Below are 19987 nucleotides of genomic sequence, written 5' to 3'. Positions count from 1 at the left end.
GGGCCAGCTGCCTCTGTGCCCGCTTCCGCCTGGCACTGGGCTTCATGCTCTTCATTCTGAGAACAAAGCTTCCTTCTGACCGTCCTCCTGCTGACCACAGGAAAAGGGCAGGCGTAGCACCAGCCTCCCTCCTCTGCCTCCTCTTGCTGGGAGCATGAGGTAGGCAGCCTTGGGTGGATGCTGGAAGGGTCCTGAAGGTGGGTGGCGGCAGTCCAGTCCACATTCCCTCTGGCAGCCCAACTCTCAGGACTCAGAAGTTCTCCCTCATGGCCAAAAAGAGAGGCCAAGGCACTGAACAGGGACAGACGTAAAGTCTTGTCGTCCGTTGGTCCAAGCAGTCAGTTGAACTAGAACAGGACTGGGGATTTGGCTGGGAACGGGCCAAATTGCTCAGGGTTTTAGCCGGCCCAGGTAGAGTCTCGTATCGGCCTCTAGCCCCTGGTCTATAGGGGCTGTGTAAGCCTAAAGGTGTGTTCAGATGAGGGAGACAATAGTCCCTCATTCAGCATTATTTGTATTAAACATCTGCTTTGGTCCAGGCTCTTTTGTGGAACTCAGATGCAGCGGTGAACCAAACACATGGAGACCCTGTTTTGGACGTGGGGCTGACATTGAAGTGGTGGGATGAAGTGAACAGCCTAGCAAGCTCACTGCCAGGTGGTGGGATGTGCCTGGAAGAAAAATAAAGCTGGCTTGTAGGTCAAGAGTGTGACTTGAGGGAGTGACTTGCCATGTTAGGTGGTCAGGATGGTCCCTTGGTGAGGGGCAGTGGACTCCGGGAGGGCAGCCCACGGGAAATTGAGGGAAGAACTTTCCAGGCGGAGGGAGCTGCAGGGCAAAGGCTCTGGAACTGGAGGGCACAGGTGACCAGAGGCAAGGCTGGAAGAATGAGAGGATGGTGGAGGAGAGGGGCCAGAGGGCGTGTGGAGACAGGTAGGGCCTCTTGGCCATGGGGAGGACTTTGTTGTTTGAGTCTGAGTGGAGGAGAAGCTGCTGGCAGCCCGGTGTGAGGACTGACTGGTTTGGGTACACATTTTAGAGAGACTGCTAGGGGTGAGGGGTGGACACAGGATGACTGGCTGGGCTGGGAGGCTGCTGCATCTTGCCACGAGAGAGGTCGGCCAGGTCAGTGGTGGGTGGGGACGGTGTGGGAGCAACCAGGGGTTGGCTCTGGATTTATTTTGCAGGATGAGCTGATGGGATTTGCTGATGGATTAGATGTGGGGTGTGAGAAGAGAGTGTTGACCACAAGGTTTCTGGCTTGAGGAACTGGAAGGACAGTTGGACAGTATTGCTATTTACCAAGACAGAGAAGGCTGCGGGACAAGCAGGTTTGGGGAGAGCAATTAAGATTTGGGGTCAGCTGTGCTGGGTTGGGGCCTATGCTGGTGGGGGTGGGGCATGGTGCACATGGGTCCTGGGACGTGCATGTTCCTGTTGCTGTCAGGAATAGCAACAGGGGTTGTGTGAGGGGACCCCAACGCTAGGAGTCTGTTCTCTAAGAACAAATGTTTCGTGGTCCCTTCACGTCCTTTTCTGTCTCTGCAAACCTCGCTCTGCTTTTCTCTTCCTTTTGGACAGAGGAAAAAGGCAGATTCTGAAGCCTCGTTGTCACTGTGATGGTCCTAGCCTTTCTGCCTGGCACGCCTTCTGGCAGGGAATTCCTTCCTGGGTAGGCGAGGTTGGGGGCGGAAGGTGGGGTAGAGGTTCAGGCCTTATCCTGGCTTTGCTACCAACAGAGCTCTTTACCTTGGTTTCCCCTCCTGTATGGAGAAGGGTTGAGGTGGCCCCAGGGTTCTGAGGGTGGCAGGGAGTATTTGAGGAGGCCACATGGCACAGTGGTTAAAAATCTGGGCTTGGGGTCAGGCAGGCGTGGGCATGAATCCTTGCCTGCTGCTTGGCTGTGAGACTCTGGACAAGTAACATAACCTCTCTGAGCCTCAATTTTCTCATCTGTAGAAAGGGGCCAATGATAGTACCTGCCTCACAGGGTTACTGTGAGGTTGAATGAGGAAATGTCCATAAAGCACTAAGTGCCGGGTATGGTGGCTCATGCCTGTAATCCCAGCACTTTGGGAGGCTGAGGTGGGCGGATCACCTGAGGTCGGGAGTTCAAGACCAACCTGACCAATATGGAGAAACCCTGTTTCTACTAAAAATACAAATTAGCCAGGCATGGTGGCGCATGCCTATAATCCTGGCTACTCAGGAGGCTGAGGCAGGAGAATCGCTTGAACCTGGGAGGCGGAGGTTGCTTGTGGTGAGCCGAGATCGCGCCATTGCACTCCAGCCTGGGCAACAAGAGCGAAATTCTGTCTCAAAAAAATAAACAAAACAAACAAAAAAAGTAAAGCACTTAGCAAGGCCCTGGCATATAGCACACCTAGTTAACAAAGGCCTCTGCTCACAGTGACCCATGCAGGCAGGCAGGTAAGGAGCTTGGCCTAGTGAGTGGGAGGAACCGTGGGAGGTTATTGAACAGGAGCATGCCAGGCATGTGGTTTGATGGGGCAGTTGTGAGTGTGGAGACTTGGGCTGAGTTTTCTTAGCAAGTCCAAGAGCCCCTTCCATTTTCCAGAGTGAGAGCTGCGGGCCGGCCCTAATGGACCATCTTCCTTTCCCTAGGCAAGGGTCTTCATTGGCTTGGCATAGGCAGCCTCTGTTTTGCACGGGTCCCTTGGGGTGAGGTAGTCATTTTCCTTAAGGCATCCTATAGGACCCCTTGTCTCTATATCCCAGTGGCCAGACTTGGGGAAATGTGAGGGAAGGGCTTTGCAGGTGAGTGACATCAAAGGGACTTAATTTACATGTAGGTAGGGCTCTGGACAGGGCTGGTGGGTCAGGCGGGGCCTGGAGTGGCAGCCCACTGGGCACTGGGAGTGACCTCAGTTTCTGATCTGCATCCAGACGGGGTGGTGCTTGCTCCAGCAGAGCTGTGGAGAGGTCGACAATGGGCGGAATGTGGCCCCTTCAGAACCCACACTTCACTGGTGCCCAGGCATGCCAGCCAAGCCCTGTGCTTCTGCAAGCCTGTTTCCCAGCAGTTGAGCTGTGCCAGGACAGCCAAGAACATTTCAGAGTCCCCAGGGCTCATAGCCAGGCTGTCACCGAGCATTGCTTATTTTCCCAGGGCCCAAGAGTCTTCAGGGATGGAGGGGGTTCTGGAGATATTCCAAGCACTTTTCTTAACAGCTTGGTAAATTGAGGTCTGGAGAAAGCAAGGCACTTGACCAAGGTCTCACAAGGCCGCCTCCCTCATATCTGTCACTCCCCTCTGTTCCCATGTCCTCTGCACAGACTCCTGGCCTTCTGCCTGGACGTTTGTAACAACCTCCCTCCTGTGGGCTCCCTGAGAGCTTTGTTTGTCCTCCATTATCATAATCTTGCCATAATCTGCCACATGCGCACACTATTTGATGTGTCTACCTCCCGTCCCCTGCACTGACAGCCCGTGACAGAGTCTCCCCGACGAGCTGTGCAGCATGAGGTTTAGGCCCCAGGCTCTGGAGCCAGTCTGAACTCTGGATGCCAGCTCTGCCCCTTCCTGGCCTGGTGACCTTGGGCATGATACCCTACTTTCCTGAGCCGCTGTCTCTGTGAAATGAAAATAGTAGCAATACTTAGTTTACAGGAATGTCAGGACAGTTAAGTGGAATAACGCGTGAAATACAGAGTACAACACCTGGTACCAAGTAAACTCTCAGAAATGGTCATCATTGTCCCAAAGGCCCATCAACTGGTTGAACAGAAAGTCGTGAGCATGGAGGAGTAGACCCAAGCTTGGACTGGAAGGCAGAGGATGTGGTCTCCAGGTTCACCTCCAACATTGCATTCCTGTGTGCGTGTTGGGAAGCCACTTATCCTCTGGAAACCCCACTTTCCTTTTCTGAGAAAGGGGGAAGAAATCCCTGTTATACTTTTTTTTTTTTTTTGAGACGGAGTCTCGGTACGTCGCCCAGGGTGGAGTGCAGTGGCCGGATCTCAGCTCACTGCAAGCTCCGCCTCCCGGGTTTTTACGCCATTCTCCTGCCTCAGCCTCCCGAGTAGCCGGGACTACAGGCGCCCACCACCTCGCCCGGCTAGTTTTTTGTATTTTTTAGTAGAGACGGGGTTTCACCGTGTTAGCCAGGATGGTCTCGAACTCCTGACCTCGTGATCCGCCCGTCTCGGCCTCCCAAAGTGCTGGGATTACAGGCTTGAGCCACCGCGCCCGGCCAATCCCTGCTATACTTTTATAAAGTTGGCATGTGATGCCACAGCAATGCCTGTGAAAAAGCTTTGCATCTGTGTAATGATTTAAAAATGGCACAGCAGTGGCTGTGGTATGCTGATGGTGATGAGGGCATTGTAACCAGAGTGGTGGGCAGCTGACCGGGCTGGAGGCTGGTTCATCTGTGGAATGCTCAGTGCCCACACAGACTTCCCCGTCCCTGCCTACCTGCTCCCGGCTGTCCACCAGCCTGCCTTCACATTAGCCCCGGCATTATATGCTAGAAAATGTGGGAGGTGCAAAGAGCTGATGGCATTTCCCCAGCCCTGGTGGGTTTTGTAGTATTTGTGGCTGATGCCATGGAATGTGGGGATTAAGAACCAGACAGACGGTGGTTCGAATCTCAGCTAAGCACTTCCCAACGGGGGCCTTAAGCAAGTTGCCTAATTTCTATGGACCTCAGGCTCCATATTTGTAAAATGAGGCCATGATCAAGTAGAGGCCAAGCATTTAACAAAGAGTCTGGAACATAGTGGCATCAGGTGGTTGTATAATGTGTATTCTGCCTGGGACATGGTGACTGACAACGTGGTGACTGACAGGTTATTGATGGCAGGGAGCTGGGGCCACTGTGCCCATTTCTGGGGATTTGCTGCAGAGTTCGGTTATGCTCCCTACAGAATAACCCAGCTTAGATTTAGGAGGGTCTATGGAATCATATGGTATGATTCAATTTTTTAAATTAATTTGTTTTTTAAAATGTTATGTTTTTTAGAGATGGGGTCTTGCTGTTTCTCCCAGGCTGGAGTGCCGTAGTACAGTTGTAGCTCACTGTGGCCTTGAATGCCCGGGTTTCCAGCAGTCCTTCTACCTCAGCCTCCTGAGTAGCTGGGACTACAGGCACATGCCACCATGCCTGGCTTCATGATTCTGTTTTATGTGACCAAACTGAGGCCGAGAAAGGAGCGGTACTTGCCTGAGGTCACAGGCAGGTTGTGTAAGGCTGGGCCTAGGATGAGGCAAGTGAGGCATCTAAGTGTAGTGTCTCAGGAGGTGCCCGCTGTGTGCTTGCACATTGTGGAGAATAAGAGGCTTTGTTTTTGAGAGCGGGTCAGCTGTGTTGCACAGGTTGGAGGGCAGTGGCGCGATCTGGGCTTACTGCAGCCTCAACCTGCTGGCTCAGGTGATCCTCCCACCTCAACCCTCCCATATAACTGACTACAGGCACACGCCACTACGCCTGGCTAATTTTTGTAATTGTTTTTTGTAGAGAAGGGGTTTTGCCATGTTGCCTAGGCTGGTGTTGAACTCCTGGTCTCAAACTCCTGGGTCAACCTGCCTTGACCTCCCGAAGTGTTGGGATGACAGGCGTGAGCTACCACACCTGGCAGTGAGTGCCTTCTTAAGGGCTCCTTGCTGGCCTCACCTGATCCTAGTCCTGGCTGAGTCCCAGATCTAGAACTGGAACCCTGGTCTCCTGGCCTTGTGAACTGTTCTGGACCCCTGCGAGATACTTTCTAGAGTCTCACAGAGGCCCCCTATTCCCCTTTAAAAGGAGCCTCTGTGAAGTAGGTCACCCAGCGCTTTTTGCTCCGTGTTTCTGCTCTCTAGCTGTTGTCTGTGTCCTGGAGAAAGCCAGGCCCACTTACCCCCACCTCTCCCCACCTCCTGCCCCCTCCCCCTGCCAGCTGCGCCTCCATGTAAGTACTTTGAGCCCCTTAACACCCCAAGGCGTGTTGGTGGCCAGCTTTTGTCTTGATGACAAGCCCCAGCAAGTCTACAGGGACTGGCTGCTTTCATGTGGGCCCTCAGTGAAGCCTCCTTGGTCTCAGCAGGCCCTGTGTTGTGCCCACCAGGCCTCTAGGAGATTAGGGGGCTTCTGTGGCTCCAGATGGCTCAAAGCTTTTCCCTTCCTCTGTGTTATCCCTAGCCCACCTGGCTTCCGTCCTCACTGGCCACGGGGTTGGGGGATTTTCACTCTCTCCAAGGCTCTGGCATCTTCCAGAGTGGACTAGTCGTGGGGTGTCCATCTGAGCCTTTCTCCCTGTCACCACTGCTGGACCTGCCTGCTGGGCCTTAGGTGACTTCTTGAGAGGTGGCCAAAGCTGCTAATCCCTGGAAGGGGCTCCTAGGATTTCCCTGTGGCTGGCAGGACCCTTGGCCACCCATGTGGTGTGACATGAGGAGCCTGGAAAGCCAGCCCAATCTCCATTCTTAAGCCCCACATATAAACATGCCATGTTTTTTTTTTAAACTGCAGCTCTCAGAGCCTGCAATTCTACCATTGTCACGTTGCCTTGTGCTCTCCTTGGCATCCTCTAAGAAGGCAAATACCTTTTCAGCTGGGTGCGTTTAAGCATTTGCTGTCAAGAAGCAAGCCCTGGCCAGCCTGGCCCTTTTCCAGTGTTCTGTGTGACCGTGGCCAAGTTGCTTCTCCTCTCTGGGTCTTGTCTTTGTAAGACCCTTTTCAGCTCTAGCACTTTGGGGCTCCAGCATGGATTCTCACACCCTCCACACCGTTGCCAGTCACCTTTCTTCCTCCTCTGCAGGGTGGGGCACAGGGAAGGGCCTGGGAGCTGAGCTGGGTGGGGCCAGGGGCCAAAAGCCAGCATCATAGACACTTTTCCCACCAGCTGGGCATACCAGTCCTTCCTTTTCTTCTCAGGACAGGTGGGGAAACTGAGGTCTGAGAGGGAAGGGCCAGGGCTGGAACTGGGACCCAGTTATCCTTATTGCCAGTGAGCGCTCCTCCTGCTGTTGGCTGCTACCTCTCTTGAGAGGGTCAGAAGACCCACTGACATGAGGGTCAGGGACATACTTTTTCCTTTCCCATGGAAGGCTCCTCCAGGCAGGGCTTGGGTGAGACAAGCAAGGTGCCGGTGGTCCCCTGGGCATGGGGCAGAATCGGAGGAGGACATCCTCTTTCTGAGGTTAAGGAGATAGGGGCTGGAGGCCTTGACAAGGGAGGTGGCATGAAGGGGCGTGGAGGTTTCTAGGAACGTGGTTGGTGGCGCAGGGTGCTCTAGGGCCACCTCCCTCCCTTCTGCCTTCCCTTTCTCCTGGGGAGGGGACTGGGCCAACAGTAATGCCATTTTTCCTGGCCCTGGGATTAGGTGCGGCCGTGTTAAGGAGAGGACGTTCGAGAGGACGTGGCGAAGTGAAGAGGAACCGCATGCCACTGCCTGGAACTCTGGTGGGTCTGGGTCTGGTTCTCTCCCTGGCTCCTGTCGCCTCTGACCACTGTCCCTGGCCCCCTGCCCTGTCCCGTCCTTCCAGGTCCACCTGAGTGTGTGTGTGTGTGTGTGTGTTTGTGTGTGTGTGTTATGTGTGTGGTATGTGTGTGTGTCCCCCAGGAGGGGCCTGGGGTACAGGTTGGCCCTTGAGCCTGGCACTGGGTCCTACCTTCATTCCAGATCAGAAGCAGCTCCCGGAACTGCCCCAGGGAGAGGTCCAGGCTGACCTGGCAGATTCCTGATGGAGGAGAAGGAGGAGGAGGCTGAGGGATGGGAAGGAAGGGCTCAGTTTCTCTTGTGGCTTCTCTAGACAGCTGGGCACGTCCACAAATCCACCTGAAGCCAGCAGGCCCAAGAGTTAAAGATTTACTTCAGGGCCACGGGGGAAGCTGGAATGGTGAGATCCCGGGGCTCTCTGATGTGTTTGTGGCTTTGGTCCTGTCTAGACTGTGAGAGCCATGGCTTGTCAAAGCCAGAGGGGCCCCTAGAGAATTTCCATGTTCTTAACTTGGCTTTTGATGGGGGCCAGTCACAACCACTCTGAATTTGTGTGTCTGGGGAGAGAATCTGCTGATAGCCATCATTAGATTCTCAAAGGGTTCTGTAACCCCCAGAAAGTCACAGACGTCTCCTCTAGTCCATACCCCTCACTGCAGTTGCCGAAACTGAGGCTCAGAGAAGGGAAGGGACTTGCCCAGAGACTCACAGGCAGCAATGGAGGCTGTGGCACCCCCCGCCTCTGTCTTCCTGGCCACATTCTGCCTGACCTCACAGGCTGGGGGAGCTTGGCTCATTCAGGGGACAATGACCTCTCATCCCCTGAGTGTTCACGGCCTCAGGAAGGGCTAGGAGGCTGTTGTGGTTTCCAGGCCCGCATGGATTTTGGCTTCTGCATCCATGAGATGGAGGCCCCTGAGTCTGCCTGTGCCTTGGAATCTCTCAGGGTGTATTTGAGGCCTGGAGTTGGGCATGAGGAGGGTGGGGGCTGGTGGTGACCCACATTTCCCAGCTCCTCTGCAGGGGAGGCAGATAGGGGAGAAGCTCAGGGTGTGATAAAATTGTTTTCACTTCACTGGGCATAAATGACAAATAAGTGAAGTGAGGGTTGAGAGTGCTTGGTAAAGCGCCTGGCATGTGCCAGGCCGTGAGGTGAGGTGCTCGCCATTGTCCTTTGCGGTGCCCTGCTAGCTGAGATCTCCTGCTTCTGACCCTTGCTCTTGTCTCTTCCTTAGCATGAGGCCTCTGCCTGGGGCAGGAGGTGCCCCCCCCCGCCTTTTTTTTTTTTTGAAATGGAGTTTCGCTCAGGCTAGAGTGCAATGGCGCCATCTCGGCTCGCTGCAATCTCCACCTCCTGGGTTCAAGCGATTTCCTGCCTCAGCCTCTGGAGTTGCTGGGATTACAGGCATGTGCCACACATCTGGCTAATTTTGTATTTTTAGTAGAGACGGGGTTTCACGGTGTTAGCCAGGATGGTCTCAATCTCCGGACCTTGTGATCCGCCCTCCTCAGCCTCCCAAAGTGCTGGGATTACAGGCAGGGGCCACCGCGCCCAGCCACCCTCCCCCTTTCTTGTATTGGGGTACCTGATGGGGGCGTGAGGACCCTGTGGCTGAAGTCCTGCCTTGCTGGGTCCCATGGTGCACCTCTCTGCAGTGCAGGCTTTCCCAGGAGGCTGAAGCTCAGCTAGAGAAGTGGGGTCAGCAGCCCTGGGGCCGGTCGCCTGCAGGAAGCCTTTCTCCTGGGCTGCAGACCTGACTTGGGAATGGTGTGGAAAGTAGGACTGCAGAGTAGGTCTGGGGTGGGCTGGGAGGGGCATCCTAGCTCCACCTCTGCCCAGCTGTGTGACTTCGAGCAGTTACTTACCCTCTCTGAACCTCCATTTCCTTGTCTGTAAAGTGCTCATAGCAGTGACACCTCTTTCAGGGTGTTAGGATTGAGCGTGCTGGAGCAGGGAAGGCTCCTGGCACAGCCCCAGATGTTCACAGGAGCTTAATGTTGGCCACCAGTGAGGGAGGTTATGATATGTGTTTGGATATGCTGCTTTGTTCCTTTTGAGTGTCTGTGATCTGAGCCTAAGAAAAAAATAGTTCTGGATGGATTTGACTCTGTCATAGGCAGATTTGGGGATAGGGTGGGCAGAGAGCCCCGTTTTGAGAAGCTTTGTGGCTATTGCATAACATTCTGTGTGAGGGACCTGACAACCTTGGTGTGCGTGAAGAGCCTCAGTAGGACTGTCAGGACTGTCCTGTCCTTGGGAGGGGAGGGTGGCAGGTGACCTGCTGTGTTTCCCACATGGCCCCGCCCCCGGGCTGTCTGGTATGTTTGCTCGGTAAGCCCTTTTTTTCAGAGCTGGTACAAAGGTAAACTTGCAACTCAAGCCCTGTTGGAAGAAGGACACATTCTCAACAAGTGAGGTCTAAGTTCCTGAGGTTTTCTGTTGGGCCTTCCCTGCCAGGTAACCCAGAACAGATTCACAAGTTGAGAACCAGGGAGTGAAACAGTAGTGCTTAATGCTTTGTTTCCTTGTTGATTGATGGGTATCTGTGGGCTACTTCCAAGAAAGATCACTAGAGGCTGCTTGTGATACTAAAACACATATAAAATGGATGAAAACAAACACAGAAAACTATTCAAAGGGAATGGAGAATGGGATGTGCAGGGCATCAGGCAAGTGTTAGCTGTCTTAGGTGATGACAAAGGGGCTGCGGAGATGGGGGATGAGGGGCCCAGGCTCTGAAGCCCAGCAGCTGTGTGCTGAAGTTCCCATTCGCCCTCTTATTAGCTCTGGGGGCTGTAGCAAGTGACTGGCCTCTCTGGGCCTCAGTTTCTCATCCGTATAATGGGGGGAATCTAGGTCATGGTGCTGTGGTAAGGTTGAAATAATGGCACGTAACACAGACATGGCATGTCTCATAAATGGAAGTTAATGTTATTAATGCATTTAGCTTGGAGATGCTGTGTAGCAGATTCGCAGAGGGGAAGGTAATTGGCAAGGGCACAAGGCTCTTGAGCACCTGCTGTGGGTAGGAGACGGCTTGTGCCTTGCAAAGCTTTCAGTGAAGTTGGGAGCCCCGCATTCTAGTTGCAAGGACAACTGATACCTGGTGTTACATGGTGGGATGTGGAGCAGGGGAGCTCAACCAGGACTTTAGAAATCCAGAGCAGGCTTGTTCACTTCCCTGCTGAGGCTAGCATTGGAGGAGGAGGGACAGGGTTTTCCTGGGCAAGAAAATGGACCAAGGTAAATGAGAGTGGGGCACACCAGATGGCACAAGGCCAGGAGGTCCTTTCCTCTCTCTGGGTCTCAGTGTCCCCAGGGGCTTACTGCAGGGCAGACTGTGCTCTCTGTGGCCCTGCGACTCTGAGCCAGACCTCCAACAGCCTCTTTCCTGGTAGTGGTGGTCCTGGACTCTGGGGTGACAGGCGGCAGCTTGGCCCCCAGCCAGGCAGCACTGTGGGAGTGATGGGGGATGGGGCATGCAGCAAATTCCAGCAGAGGAAGAGATTTGCTTCTGGTCTCGGCCTCCCGGGGGTGTAATCACGCGGAGAAACTCCCGCACAGCTGGGAAGCAAATGTGGAGGATTTTCCTTGCTGGGCTGGATGTGGTGGGTGGGGCAGGCTGTGGTAGGGTGGCTGGTGGAGCTAGGAAGCTGTGGGGTGTGGCTGGGTGGGGGGTGATGATGTGACTGTGCTGGGGCTGTGACCGGCTAGGAGGGGCTGGATCACCTATGGGCAGTGGCCCTGGGTGCATGTGGGGCTACCTGTTCCCAGGCCTGCAGCCACTGCTATGCTCTCCCCTGCTTAAGTCCCTGCCCAAGCCCAGGTACCCATTCACATCCTTCTGAGGCTGCTGGCAGAGCTCTTTCTACACTGACCTCCTCTCAGCCCCCACCCCCTGTGCATGTGGCGCAGATGTCTATGATGATGCCGTTTGAGCCTGTCGTGTGCATGTGAGTGTGGTGTGTGTGTTGAGGGAGTGGGGAGAGGTGTGTGGTCCACAGAGGGCATTGTCAAGAGTGACCTAGGCTGGAAATAAAATGTGGGCTGGGTGAGCATTCAGGGCTGTGGGCATCTTCCCCCATTCACTACAGCCATGTCATACCAGAGACATGAAACCTTGGGTTCCAGATACCTCTAGAAACCCTTGAGGTAAGGTCATGGTCGCCACTGCATTTTCAGTGCCTAGTGGCATGCTTGGCACCTAGTGGTGCTCAATAAATACAGGATGAGGAAACAGGTCCTTTGCTTGTTCCGCACTCCCAGAGAGATCTCAGACCTCCTTCCTGGATCCCATTCTCTTGCTCCTTCCCTCTGGCGTCAGCCTGGCCTCCCTTCCTCTCTCTTTCTCAATTGACTACTAATTTGATATGTGGCCTTGGGCCAGTTCCTTCCTGAGCTTCACTTTCCAAATCTGTTACTGAGTAATCATTTTATTAGCTTATATTACCGTGTGCCAGGCACTGAGCTCAGTGTTTTACATGCCTCATCTCTCTTTGTCTTGGCAGCCGCCCTGCAAGATAGATAAGTAGTATAAACCCCATTTTAGAGTTAGTGAAACTGAGGTTCAGAGAGGTTGAGAGATTTGCTCAAAGGTCATGAGGCTGGTAAACAATGGAGCCAACATTCAAGCCCCAGCTGGGTGCAATGACTCGTACCTGTAATCCCAGCACTTTGGGAAGCCAGGGCAGGAGGATTGCTTGAGCCCAGGAGTTCAAGACCAGCCTAGGCAACATAGGGATACCTTGTCTGTATTAAAAAATTAGCTGGGCATGGTGGCGCAAGCCTGTAGTCCTAGCTGCTTGGGAGGCTGAGGTAGGAGGATCACTCGAGCATGAGAAGTCAAGGCTGCATTAAGTGTGATGTGCCCCTGCACTCCAGCCTGGGCAACAGAGAAAGACACTGTCTCAAAAAATGAAAATATGCTGGGCACAGTGGCTCATGTCTATAATCCCAGCACTTTGGGAGGCCGAGGCAGGTGGATCACTTGAGGTCAGGAGTTCGAGACCAGCCTGGGCAACTTGGCAAAACCCCGTCTCTGCTAAAAATACAAAAATTAGCTGGGCGTGGTGGCGGACGGCTGTAATCCCAGCTACTCAGGAGGCTGTGGTTCAAAAGTCGCTCGAAGCTTGAACCCAGTAGGAGGAGGCTGGAAGGAGTCTGGGCAACAGAGCAAATCTCTTAAAAAAAGAAAGAGAAGATTCAAAGATTCAAGCTCAGGCAGGCTAGCCCCAGTCTGGGCCTTTAACTGTTATGCTAGCTGTCGCCACTAGAGTGAAATAGAAGGGTGTGCACAGCAGTTCTCAGGAGGCCTGCTGGTGCACAGTAGGTACTGTGTACATGTGAGTTGGGTTACTGGGCACAATTCACCGTGAAAGGCATGGCTTGCTCTGTCTCCATACCTGCTCTTACGGAGCTCTTGGGCTCATTCCTGGAGCCCACGCATTCATCACAGGCCCAAGCTGGACCCCCTTCCCTGGTCCCAGTCTCTGGACAGCTTGCTCCCGTAAGAAGGCCCTTGTACCTCTGCCCCTTTTCTCTTATGGGTCCAGGGGAGCGTTTTCAGGTGGGGATGTTAGATAGAGTGACTTCAACTCCAGAGCAGTGGCCACGGTTACCGTGGTATTTCCCGAAAGTGCAGCGTTGCCATGGCATCTCCATGACAACCAGAGCATCTCATTCATTATCCTCAGCACCTTGGCAGGGAAAGCTGGGGCTAGGGCTAGGGGAGTGCAGTGGGAGCCTGGCTGAGGATTGTGGGCCACTGGCCTTTGTGGCTGAGGTTCCCCTCATGCCCCTGCCTACCCCAAGCCAAGGTTCCTCTGAAGGCTGTGGAGTTATCTCCCCCACCCATGGGGTCTGGGTTCACATTTCAGCTCTGCCACTGACTAGATGTGGGGCAAGTGACTTAACCTCTCTGAGCCTTATTTTACTCAACTGTAAATGTGGATAACAATATTAGTTGTAAGGATTACATGAAATGAGGTATAAAAAGGGCTGGCTGGAGTGGTGGCTCACGCCTGTAATCCTAGCACTTTGGGAAGCCGACATGGGTGGATCATCTGAGGTCAGGAGTTCAAGACCAGCCTGGCCAACATGGCAAAACCCCATATCTACAAAAATACAAAAATTAGCCGGGCATGATGGTGGGTGCCTGTAATCGCAGCTACTCGGGAGGCTGAGGTGGGAGAATTGCTTGAACCTGGGAGGTAGAGGTTGCAGTGAGCCAAGATCATGCCATTGCACTCCAGCCTGGGTGACAGAGTGAGACTCTGTCTCAAAAAAAAAAAAAAAAAATAAGTGCTTAGCACAGTGCCAGGCTCATAGTATGTGCTGAAGGTATGGCGGCAGTATTCATAATGATGATAATTATAACGTTGTTGGTGTTACTTTTATTGTAGAAACCCTTGGGTTTCATGGAGGAATGAAAGACCAAACTCAAAGTCAGAAAGGAAACCCATTTGAGTCAAGATTTGGTGGTTTCCATGTGACTGTGGCCAGTCACTTCACCTTGAAGTCTTTGTCTTCTTATCTGTAAATTGGAAATAATAACAGCTGCTCATTCATTCATATCCTGAGCATTCAATAAGGACCTGACCCTGGGAAAAGTGGGAGCTTCCACGATGAATCAGACTTGGTTCCTGCCCTTGAGTGGCACCCGGGCATGGGGGGAGGAAGAAGAAAGGACATGTTTTGTGCTGAGGGCTCTGTGCCGGGTGCCGGTGAGGGCCTGTGCAGAGGTCAGTAAGCCCTGGTCTTGCCGCAGAGATCTGCAGGCTACAGGTAGAGCCATGTGTAGGAATGCCCCCAGTTTACTCTGCACAGACCACATGCTCAGGTACACCCAGGGCCTGGGCAGGAAGCCAAATGAAGGGAAGAGGTTGGCTGTGAGACTGTGCATAGAGATGCTGATGGTGTTAACTGCCAGATACACGGCCCATTTGAGGCTGGCACTCTTAAGTGCCTCAGCTGATGGTGGCGGGTGAGGATGTGTGCCCAGTGTCACCAGAACTTGCCCTCTTTAGAGAAAAGTTGGAAGTTCTGACTTTTATGTAAAATCTCCTGATTTAACAATGTTGCTAACAAATCCCAAATTAAAGAAAAATACTGTGCATGCCAAAGAGCACAGTCTGCATTTTGTTTGGGCTCCACGGTCCTGGTTTTCAGCCTCTGCACTGTGGAGCAGGGATGAGGCGGGAGCCTGAGGAATGAGACTTAGGAGTGGGAGAGGGGGCAGTGGTTGGAGATGACTTCAGAGGGGTCATGACTTTGGAACTGGGATCTTAAAAGATGAGTAAGTGTCCCAAGGGGTCGGGGGAGGCATTCCAGGCAATGGGAATTTCATCAGCAAAAGCCTCGATGCTTGCCCGAGATTGGTGACTGTCTGGGTGAGGCTGGAATTTAGGGGAAACTGCTGGTGATGTCTGTGAGGCCCAGCAGGCCCAGGGTGGTGGGGGTCATTGAGGCCTCAGCCCCAGCTGTCCTTGAGGCCTTGGTGGCTCCGGGGGGATTAGGAGCCCCTCAGTTATTTGTCCCTTGAGCCTTGGGAGCTCTGGAGTGCAGGCGGGTGAGGAGGGCCTTGGGTGGAGGGTGGCAGCCTCTGAGTGGGTTGCAGAGGGGCTGTGCTGGAAGTCCTCTTTGCCAGCAGGCTGAGTGGCCAGCACTTTGCTACAAAGCAACTGACTTCCCTCCGCCCACCCCCACCCCAGGGTATTTGGCCTTCTCTGAGAACAGGGGCTACCTTGCTCTCCCTCTGCCCTGTGTTTTGCCATGGCCTTATCTTTAGCTTCCTGGCTTCTATCCAGGCAGCCAGCCAGCTCCCAGTAAGGGCCACAGCCCCCAAAGATAGGGCTGCTTTTCAGGCATGCTGTGAGAGGAGGACAGCAGCCCTGGCTGCCTGGCCCTCTGTGTAATAAGTGTGTTTGGTGCCTGCCTGCCTCAGCCCTTGCTCTCCCTCTGTGAAATGAGTTGCCCTCCCCTGCCTGAGTCCTAGGGCTGTCAGACTCTCAAGAGAGGGATGAGCTTGAAAGCACTTCGTGAGCTAAGCTGTGATCCGCATCGTGAGGGATTGTCATAAGTATGTTAAATAAGCAACAGGGGTGCGTGATAACAGCAGCTGTGTGCCGGGCATGGTTCTGAGCATCTTCTGTATCAACTCATTTAATGTTCACAACCGTGGGAAGTAGGTAGAATTTCCACTTTACATGCTAGGAAACTGAGGCACTGAGAAGTTAAATAACCCGCCCAAGATTACACAGCTACTAGGTGGTGGAGCTTAGTTTTGAACCGAAGCCACTTGGCTCCAGTCTGCATGTGTGACCAGTAGGGTCCATTAGTCTAGGACTTTAGGTCTGTGGATGGGTGACAGGGAGGCTCTGAACTCCTTGAAATTATTATGATATATATTTTTTTGAGACGGAGTCTTGCTCTATTGCACAGGCTGGAGTACAGTGGCCGGATCTCAGCTCACTGCAAGCTCTGCCTCCCGGGTTCAAGTGATTCTCTTGCCTCAGCCTCCCGAGTAGCTGGGATTACAGATGCCTGCCACCATGCCTAGCTAATTTTTATATTTTTAGTGGAGATGGGGTTTCACCATGTTGGTCAGGCTGGTCTTGAACTCCTAACCTGAAGTGATCCGCCCACCTTAGCCTCCCAAAGTGCTGGGATGACAGGTGAGAGCCACCACACCATTATGACATTTTCTAGCATATGTGTGTGTGTGTATGACTTTATTGTTTAGATTTTTAGTTTTACATTCACAGCAAAATTGAAAGTAAGGTACAGAGAGTTCCCATATGCCCTCTTCCCCTGTACACACACACAGCTTCCCCTATTATCAACATCCTCCACTAAAGTGGTACTTTTTTTTTTTTTTTTTTTTTTTTTTTTTGAGATGGTGTCTTGCTGTGTCGCTCAGGCTGGAATGCAGTGGCACAATTATGGCCACTGTAGTCTTGACCTCATGGGCCCAAGTGATCCTCCTGCCTCAGCCTCCTGAGTAGCTGGGTCTACAGGCACATTCTCTGACACCTGGCTCATTTTTTTTTTTTTTCTTTGTAGAGATGGGGGTCTTGCTATATTGCCCAGACTGGTCTTAAACTCCTAGCCTCAAGTGATCCTCCTGCCTCCACCTCCCAGGGTCAGGGGACTACAGGTGTGAGCCACTGTGTCCAACCCAGAGTGGTAAATTTGTTACAACAGATGACCCTGCATTGACACATCATTATCACCCAGAGTCCATAGTTTACTTTCAGGTTCAGCCCTGGTGGTATGCATTCTGTGGGTTTGGACAAATGTATAATGACATGTATCCACCATCATCGTCTCATACACATAGTTTCACTGCCAAAAAAATTCTCTTTGCTCCGCTGATTCATACTCTCAACGCCCAACCTCTGGCAACCATGTGCATTTTTTAATGTGCATATTTTTTATGTCTGAAAAATGTCAGATTCCCACAGGGGTTCGTGGCTCCCACATTCCTGAGACTCTGAGCTGCATAATTCACACTCTGGAAGGTTGTTAATCTGATAGAGGGTCACTGACCACCGCACTCAGGCCTGCGAGGAGTGGCTGGTGGCTGCTCTCCCCCGCTTCCGTGGGGTTGGGTGGCCAACGTGGGCGGGGCACCATCAGGGCATCCCCGCCTCCTCCCCACTGTGCTTCTGTCCTGGCCCTAGGCCAAGAGGTGGGGCTGGGCTGCTGCCACAGGCTGTCCTTATCAGTGGTAAATGGGACACCTGGGTACCCTGAGTATAAACAGGACCAGTCACCCCAGCCTTCCTGGCTCTGCCCAGGACACCTGCTCCTTCTTGCCCTGCTCTCAGCTAGAATTGCAGGGAGTCCCTGGAAAGCGCCACACATGCTCTTATCTCCAAGCTGTGGTATGTGCCATTTCCTCTATCCACCCCTGCCCAACCCTTACTTATTCTGGTCAGCTTAGGTATCCTTCCTCCAGGAAGCCTTCCCTGTCCCCTCCTTCTCCCTGCCAGAAGAGTTAAGGACCCCTGAGTTCTTCCGAATACCCCTTCCATCCCCGCCTGTCACACTTATCCCACTGCATTGCAGGTGCCCATTTTCTTGGCTGCCTCTGGTTCCTCAGGGTACTGGCACTGAAATGTAGAATATCAGAGGTGAAGGAGCCCCCAGAGATCACCTGTCCCAACCCCCTTCTAACATGCAGGAAGCCCAGAGGGGGTCACACAGTACATCATGGCAGAGCTGAGACCAGACCTGTTATCCTAGTCACCTCCTCATTTCACAAACAAAAAACGGAAATAAAAATCACCCAGAGATAATCACTGTTAATGTTTCTTTTTCTTTTTTTTTTTTTTTTTGCATTTAGCACCGGTTTCTAGCCTATGCACAAAAATGTTTAACAAAATTGTGACCACACGTACAAACTGTTTTATAAATTTTTTTTTTTTTTTTTTTTTTTTTTTTTGAGACGGAGCCTTGCTCTGTCGCCCAGGCTGGAGTGCAGTGGCCAGATCTCAGCTCACTGCAAGCTCCGCCTCCCGGGTTCACGCCATTCTCCTGCCTCAGCCTCCTGAGTAGGTGGGACTACAGGCGCCCGCCACCTCACCCAGCTAATTTTTTGTATTTTTTAGTAGAGACGAGGTTTCACCGTGTTAGTCAGGATGGTCTTGATCTCCTGACCTCGTGATCCGCCCATCTCGGCCTCCCAAAGTGCTGGGATTACAGGCTTGAGCCACTGTGCCCGGCCTATGAATGTTTTTGACTTTGACAATATATATGGTAATTATATTTCTATGTCAGTACATGTCCTTCTTCAACATATTGTAAATGGCTGCCTAGGATTTCATCGTGATGCTTGTATTATAATTTCCCTCTTGTTTTTTTAGATGGGGTCTCGCTCTGTCGCCCAGGCTGGAGTGCAGTGATGTAATCTCGGCTCACTGCACCCTCCGCCTCCCAGGTTCAAGTGATTCCCCTGCCTCAGCCTCCTGAGTAGCTGGGACTACAGGTGTCTGTCACCATGCCTGACTAATTTTTGTATTTTTAGTAGAGATGAGGTTTCACCATTTGCCCAGGCTGGTCTTGAACTCCTGACCTCAAGTGATCCGCCTTCCTCGGCCTCCCAAAATTCTGGGATTACAGGCATGAGCCACCACGCCCGACCCTTGTGTTACAATCTCCCATTGTTTGGGATTTGCTGTTATAAGCAGCACTAGGATTTGTGTTCTTGTGCAGACATCTTTACACACTTGTGCAGTAATACCTCTAGGATAAATTTCTGGAAGTGGAGCTGTTGGGTCTGAGGCATGCTGTACCCATGCCGAGCACATCGTGTGGTCTTGGGGCTGGAAGGGATTTCAAAGATCTTTACCCCCTAGGCTGGGCTCAAACCTTGAAGTCCCCCTGGCCTCTTTAGCCCTGGCTCTTACACCTTCCATCTAGACCCGGGCAACTCTCCTGCTAGCTTTGAGCCGTTGTGACTGATAGAAAGTTGCTCCTTGGGGACCAGGTGTGGTGACTCATGCCTATAATCCCAGCAGTTTGGTAGGCCAAGGCGGGCGAATCACCTGAGGTCAGGAGTTCGAGACCAGCCTGATCAACATGGAGAAACCCCATCTCTACTAAAAATAAAACATTAGCTGAGCGAGGTGGTGCATGCTTGTAATCCCAGCTACTCAGGAGGCTGTGGCAGGAGAATCACTTGAACCCAGGAGGTGGAGGTTGTGGCAAGCCGAGATCACACCATTGTCCAGTCTGGGCAACAAGAGTGAACTCTGCCTAAAAAAAAAAAAAAAAAAAAAAAGAAAAGAAAGTTGCTCCTTAGGTTTCTGGGAAATCTCACTTTTTGTGACTTCATTACTATTTAAGGGAGACTGGAAGGCTGTGCTTGGGGTTGCTGTTTGGGATGAGAGAATTGGGGCCTTTGTGTCGTGTATGTGGGTCTTCATTAACTCTTTCCAGTGAGATGAGTCCAGGAGGCATGGCCTGGGTGCGGGGGATTCAGGCTGAGGGGGAGGCTGGAACTGAGAGTTTTGGCTGCCTGGGTGGACAGAAGGTCCAGGGCAGGGGAGGCCTCCCCTCTGCATCCTGTGGCAGTATAGCGATCCTCAGGAAGGCTGTTTGGTCACCTGTTGTCCTAGGCTGTTGTGTGCACCTGTGGGCATGTACCCCGAGGATGAGAGATGCCTGGTTACATGAGGGGCAAATATGACAGCTGTCATGTTTCTTGTGTCAAGCTCCTCAGACACATTTGCTTAACGCTCAGCTATAGCCATGAGCTGCGGGGGTGCTGGTGTTACAGATGAGCTCACTGATGCTCCGACGGTGTGATGGTCACCTGGGGCCTTCTCACACTGATAAGTCACACATGCCCCGCAGCCCGCTAATGAATCCTGGCTTGGCTTCGTTCTGAGCCTTCATTCCTCGGATGGAGACTCAGTCTTTCCATCTATCAGATGGGGCTGCTGGGCTCATTCAAAGAGAGCAACAGGTTAGGAAGGGAATGGAATATGGCGAGGATGTGGTATTCAGTCATGATTTAGAATTCTACCTCTAGTTCCCAGGCTG

At 52.7% G+C, this 19987-nt stretch overlaps 2 protein-coding genes across 14 annotated transcripts in view; one reads left to right on the top strand and one right to left on the bottom strand.

The window, feature by feature from the left end:
* Positions 1 to 19987, bottom strand: part of RPS14 (ribosomal protein S14) — a 520685-nt gene that overhangs the window by 56427 nt on the left and 444271 nt on the right. The gene's annotated exons all lie outside the window — the stretch shown is intronic.
* Positions 1 to 19987, top strand: part of NDST1 (N-deacetylase and N-sulfotransferase 1) — a 73051-nt gene that overhangs the window by 15560 nt on the left and 37504 nt on the right. For 4 of the 9 annotated variants that reach the window (XM_050793644.1, XM_050793643.1, XM_050793645.1 and 1 more), the window contains exon 2: positions 7324 to 7403. The exons of 3 other annotated variants lie outside the window; for them this stretch is intronic. In XM_050793644.1, coding sequence (XP_050649601.1) covers positions 7383 to 7403 — 21 coding nt within the window. In that variant the 5' untranslated portion in view covers positions 7324 to 7382. Of the gene's footprint in view, positions 1 to 4236; positions 7404 to 19987 lie in introns of those variants that run through there. 2 more of the 9 variants (XM_050793638.1, XM_050793642.1) reach the window with 2 other exon arrangements.

The sequence above is a fragment of the Macaca thibetana genome, chromosome 6 (assembly GCF_024542745.1).
Source record: "Macaca thibetana thibetana isolate TM-01 chromosome 6, ASM2454274v1, whole genome shotgun sequence".
NCBI lineage: Eukaryota > Metazoa > Chordata > Mammalia > Primates > Cercopithecidae > Macaca > Macaca thibetana.
Note: the sequence above shows the minus strand (reverse complement) of the source record. Positions and strands in the feature narration are given on the sequence as shown.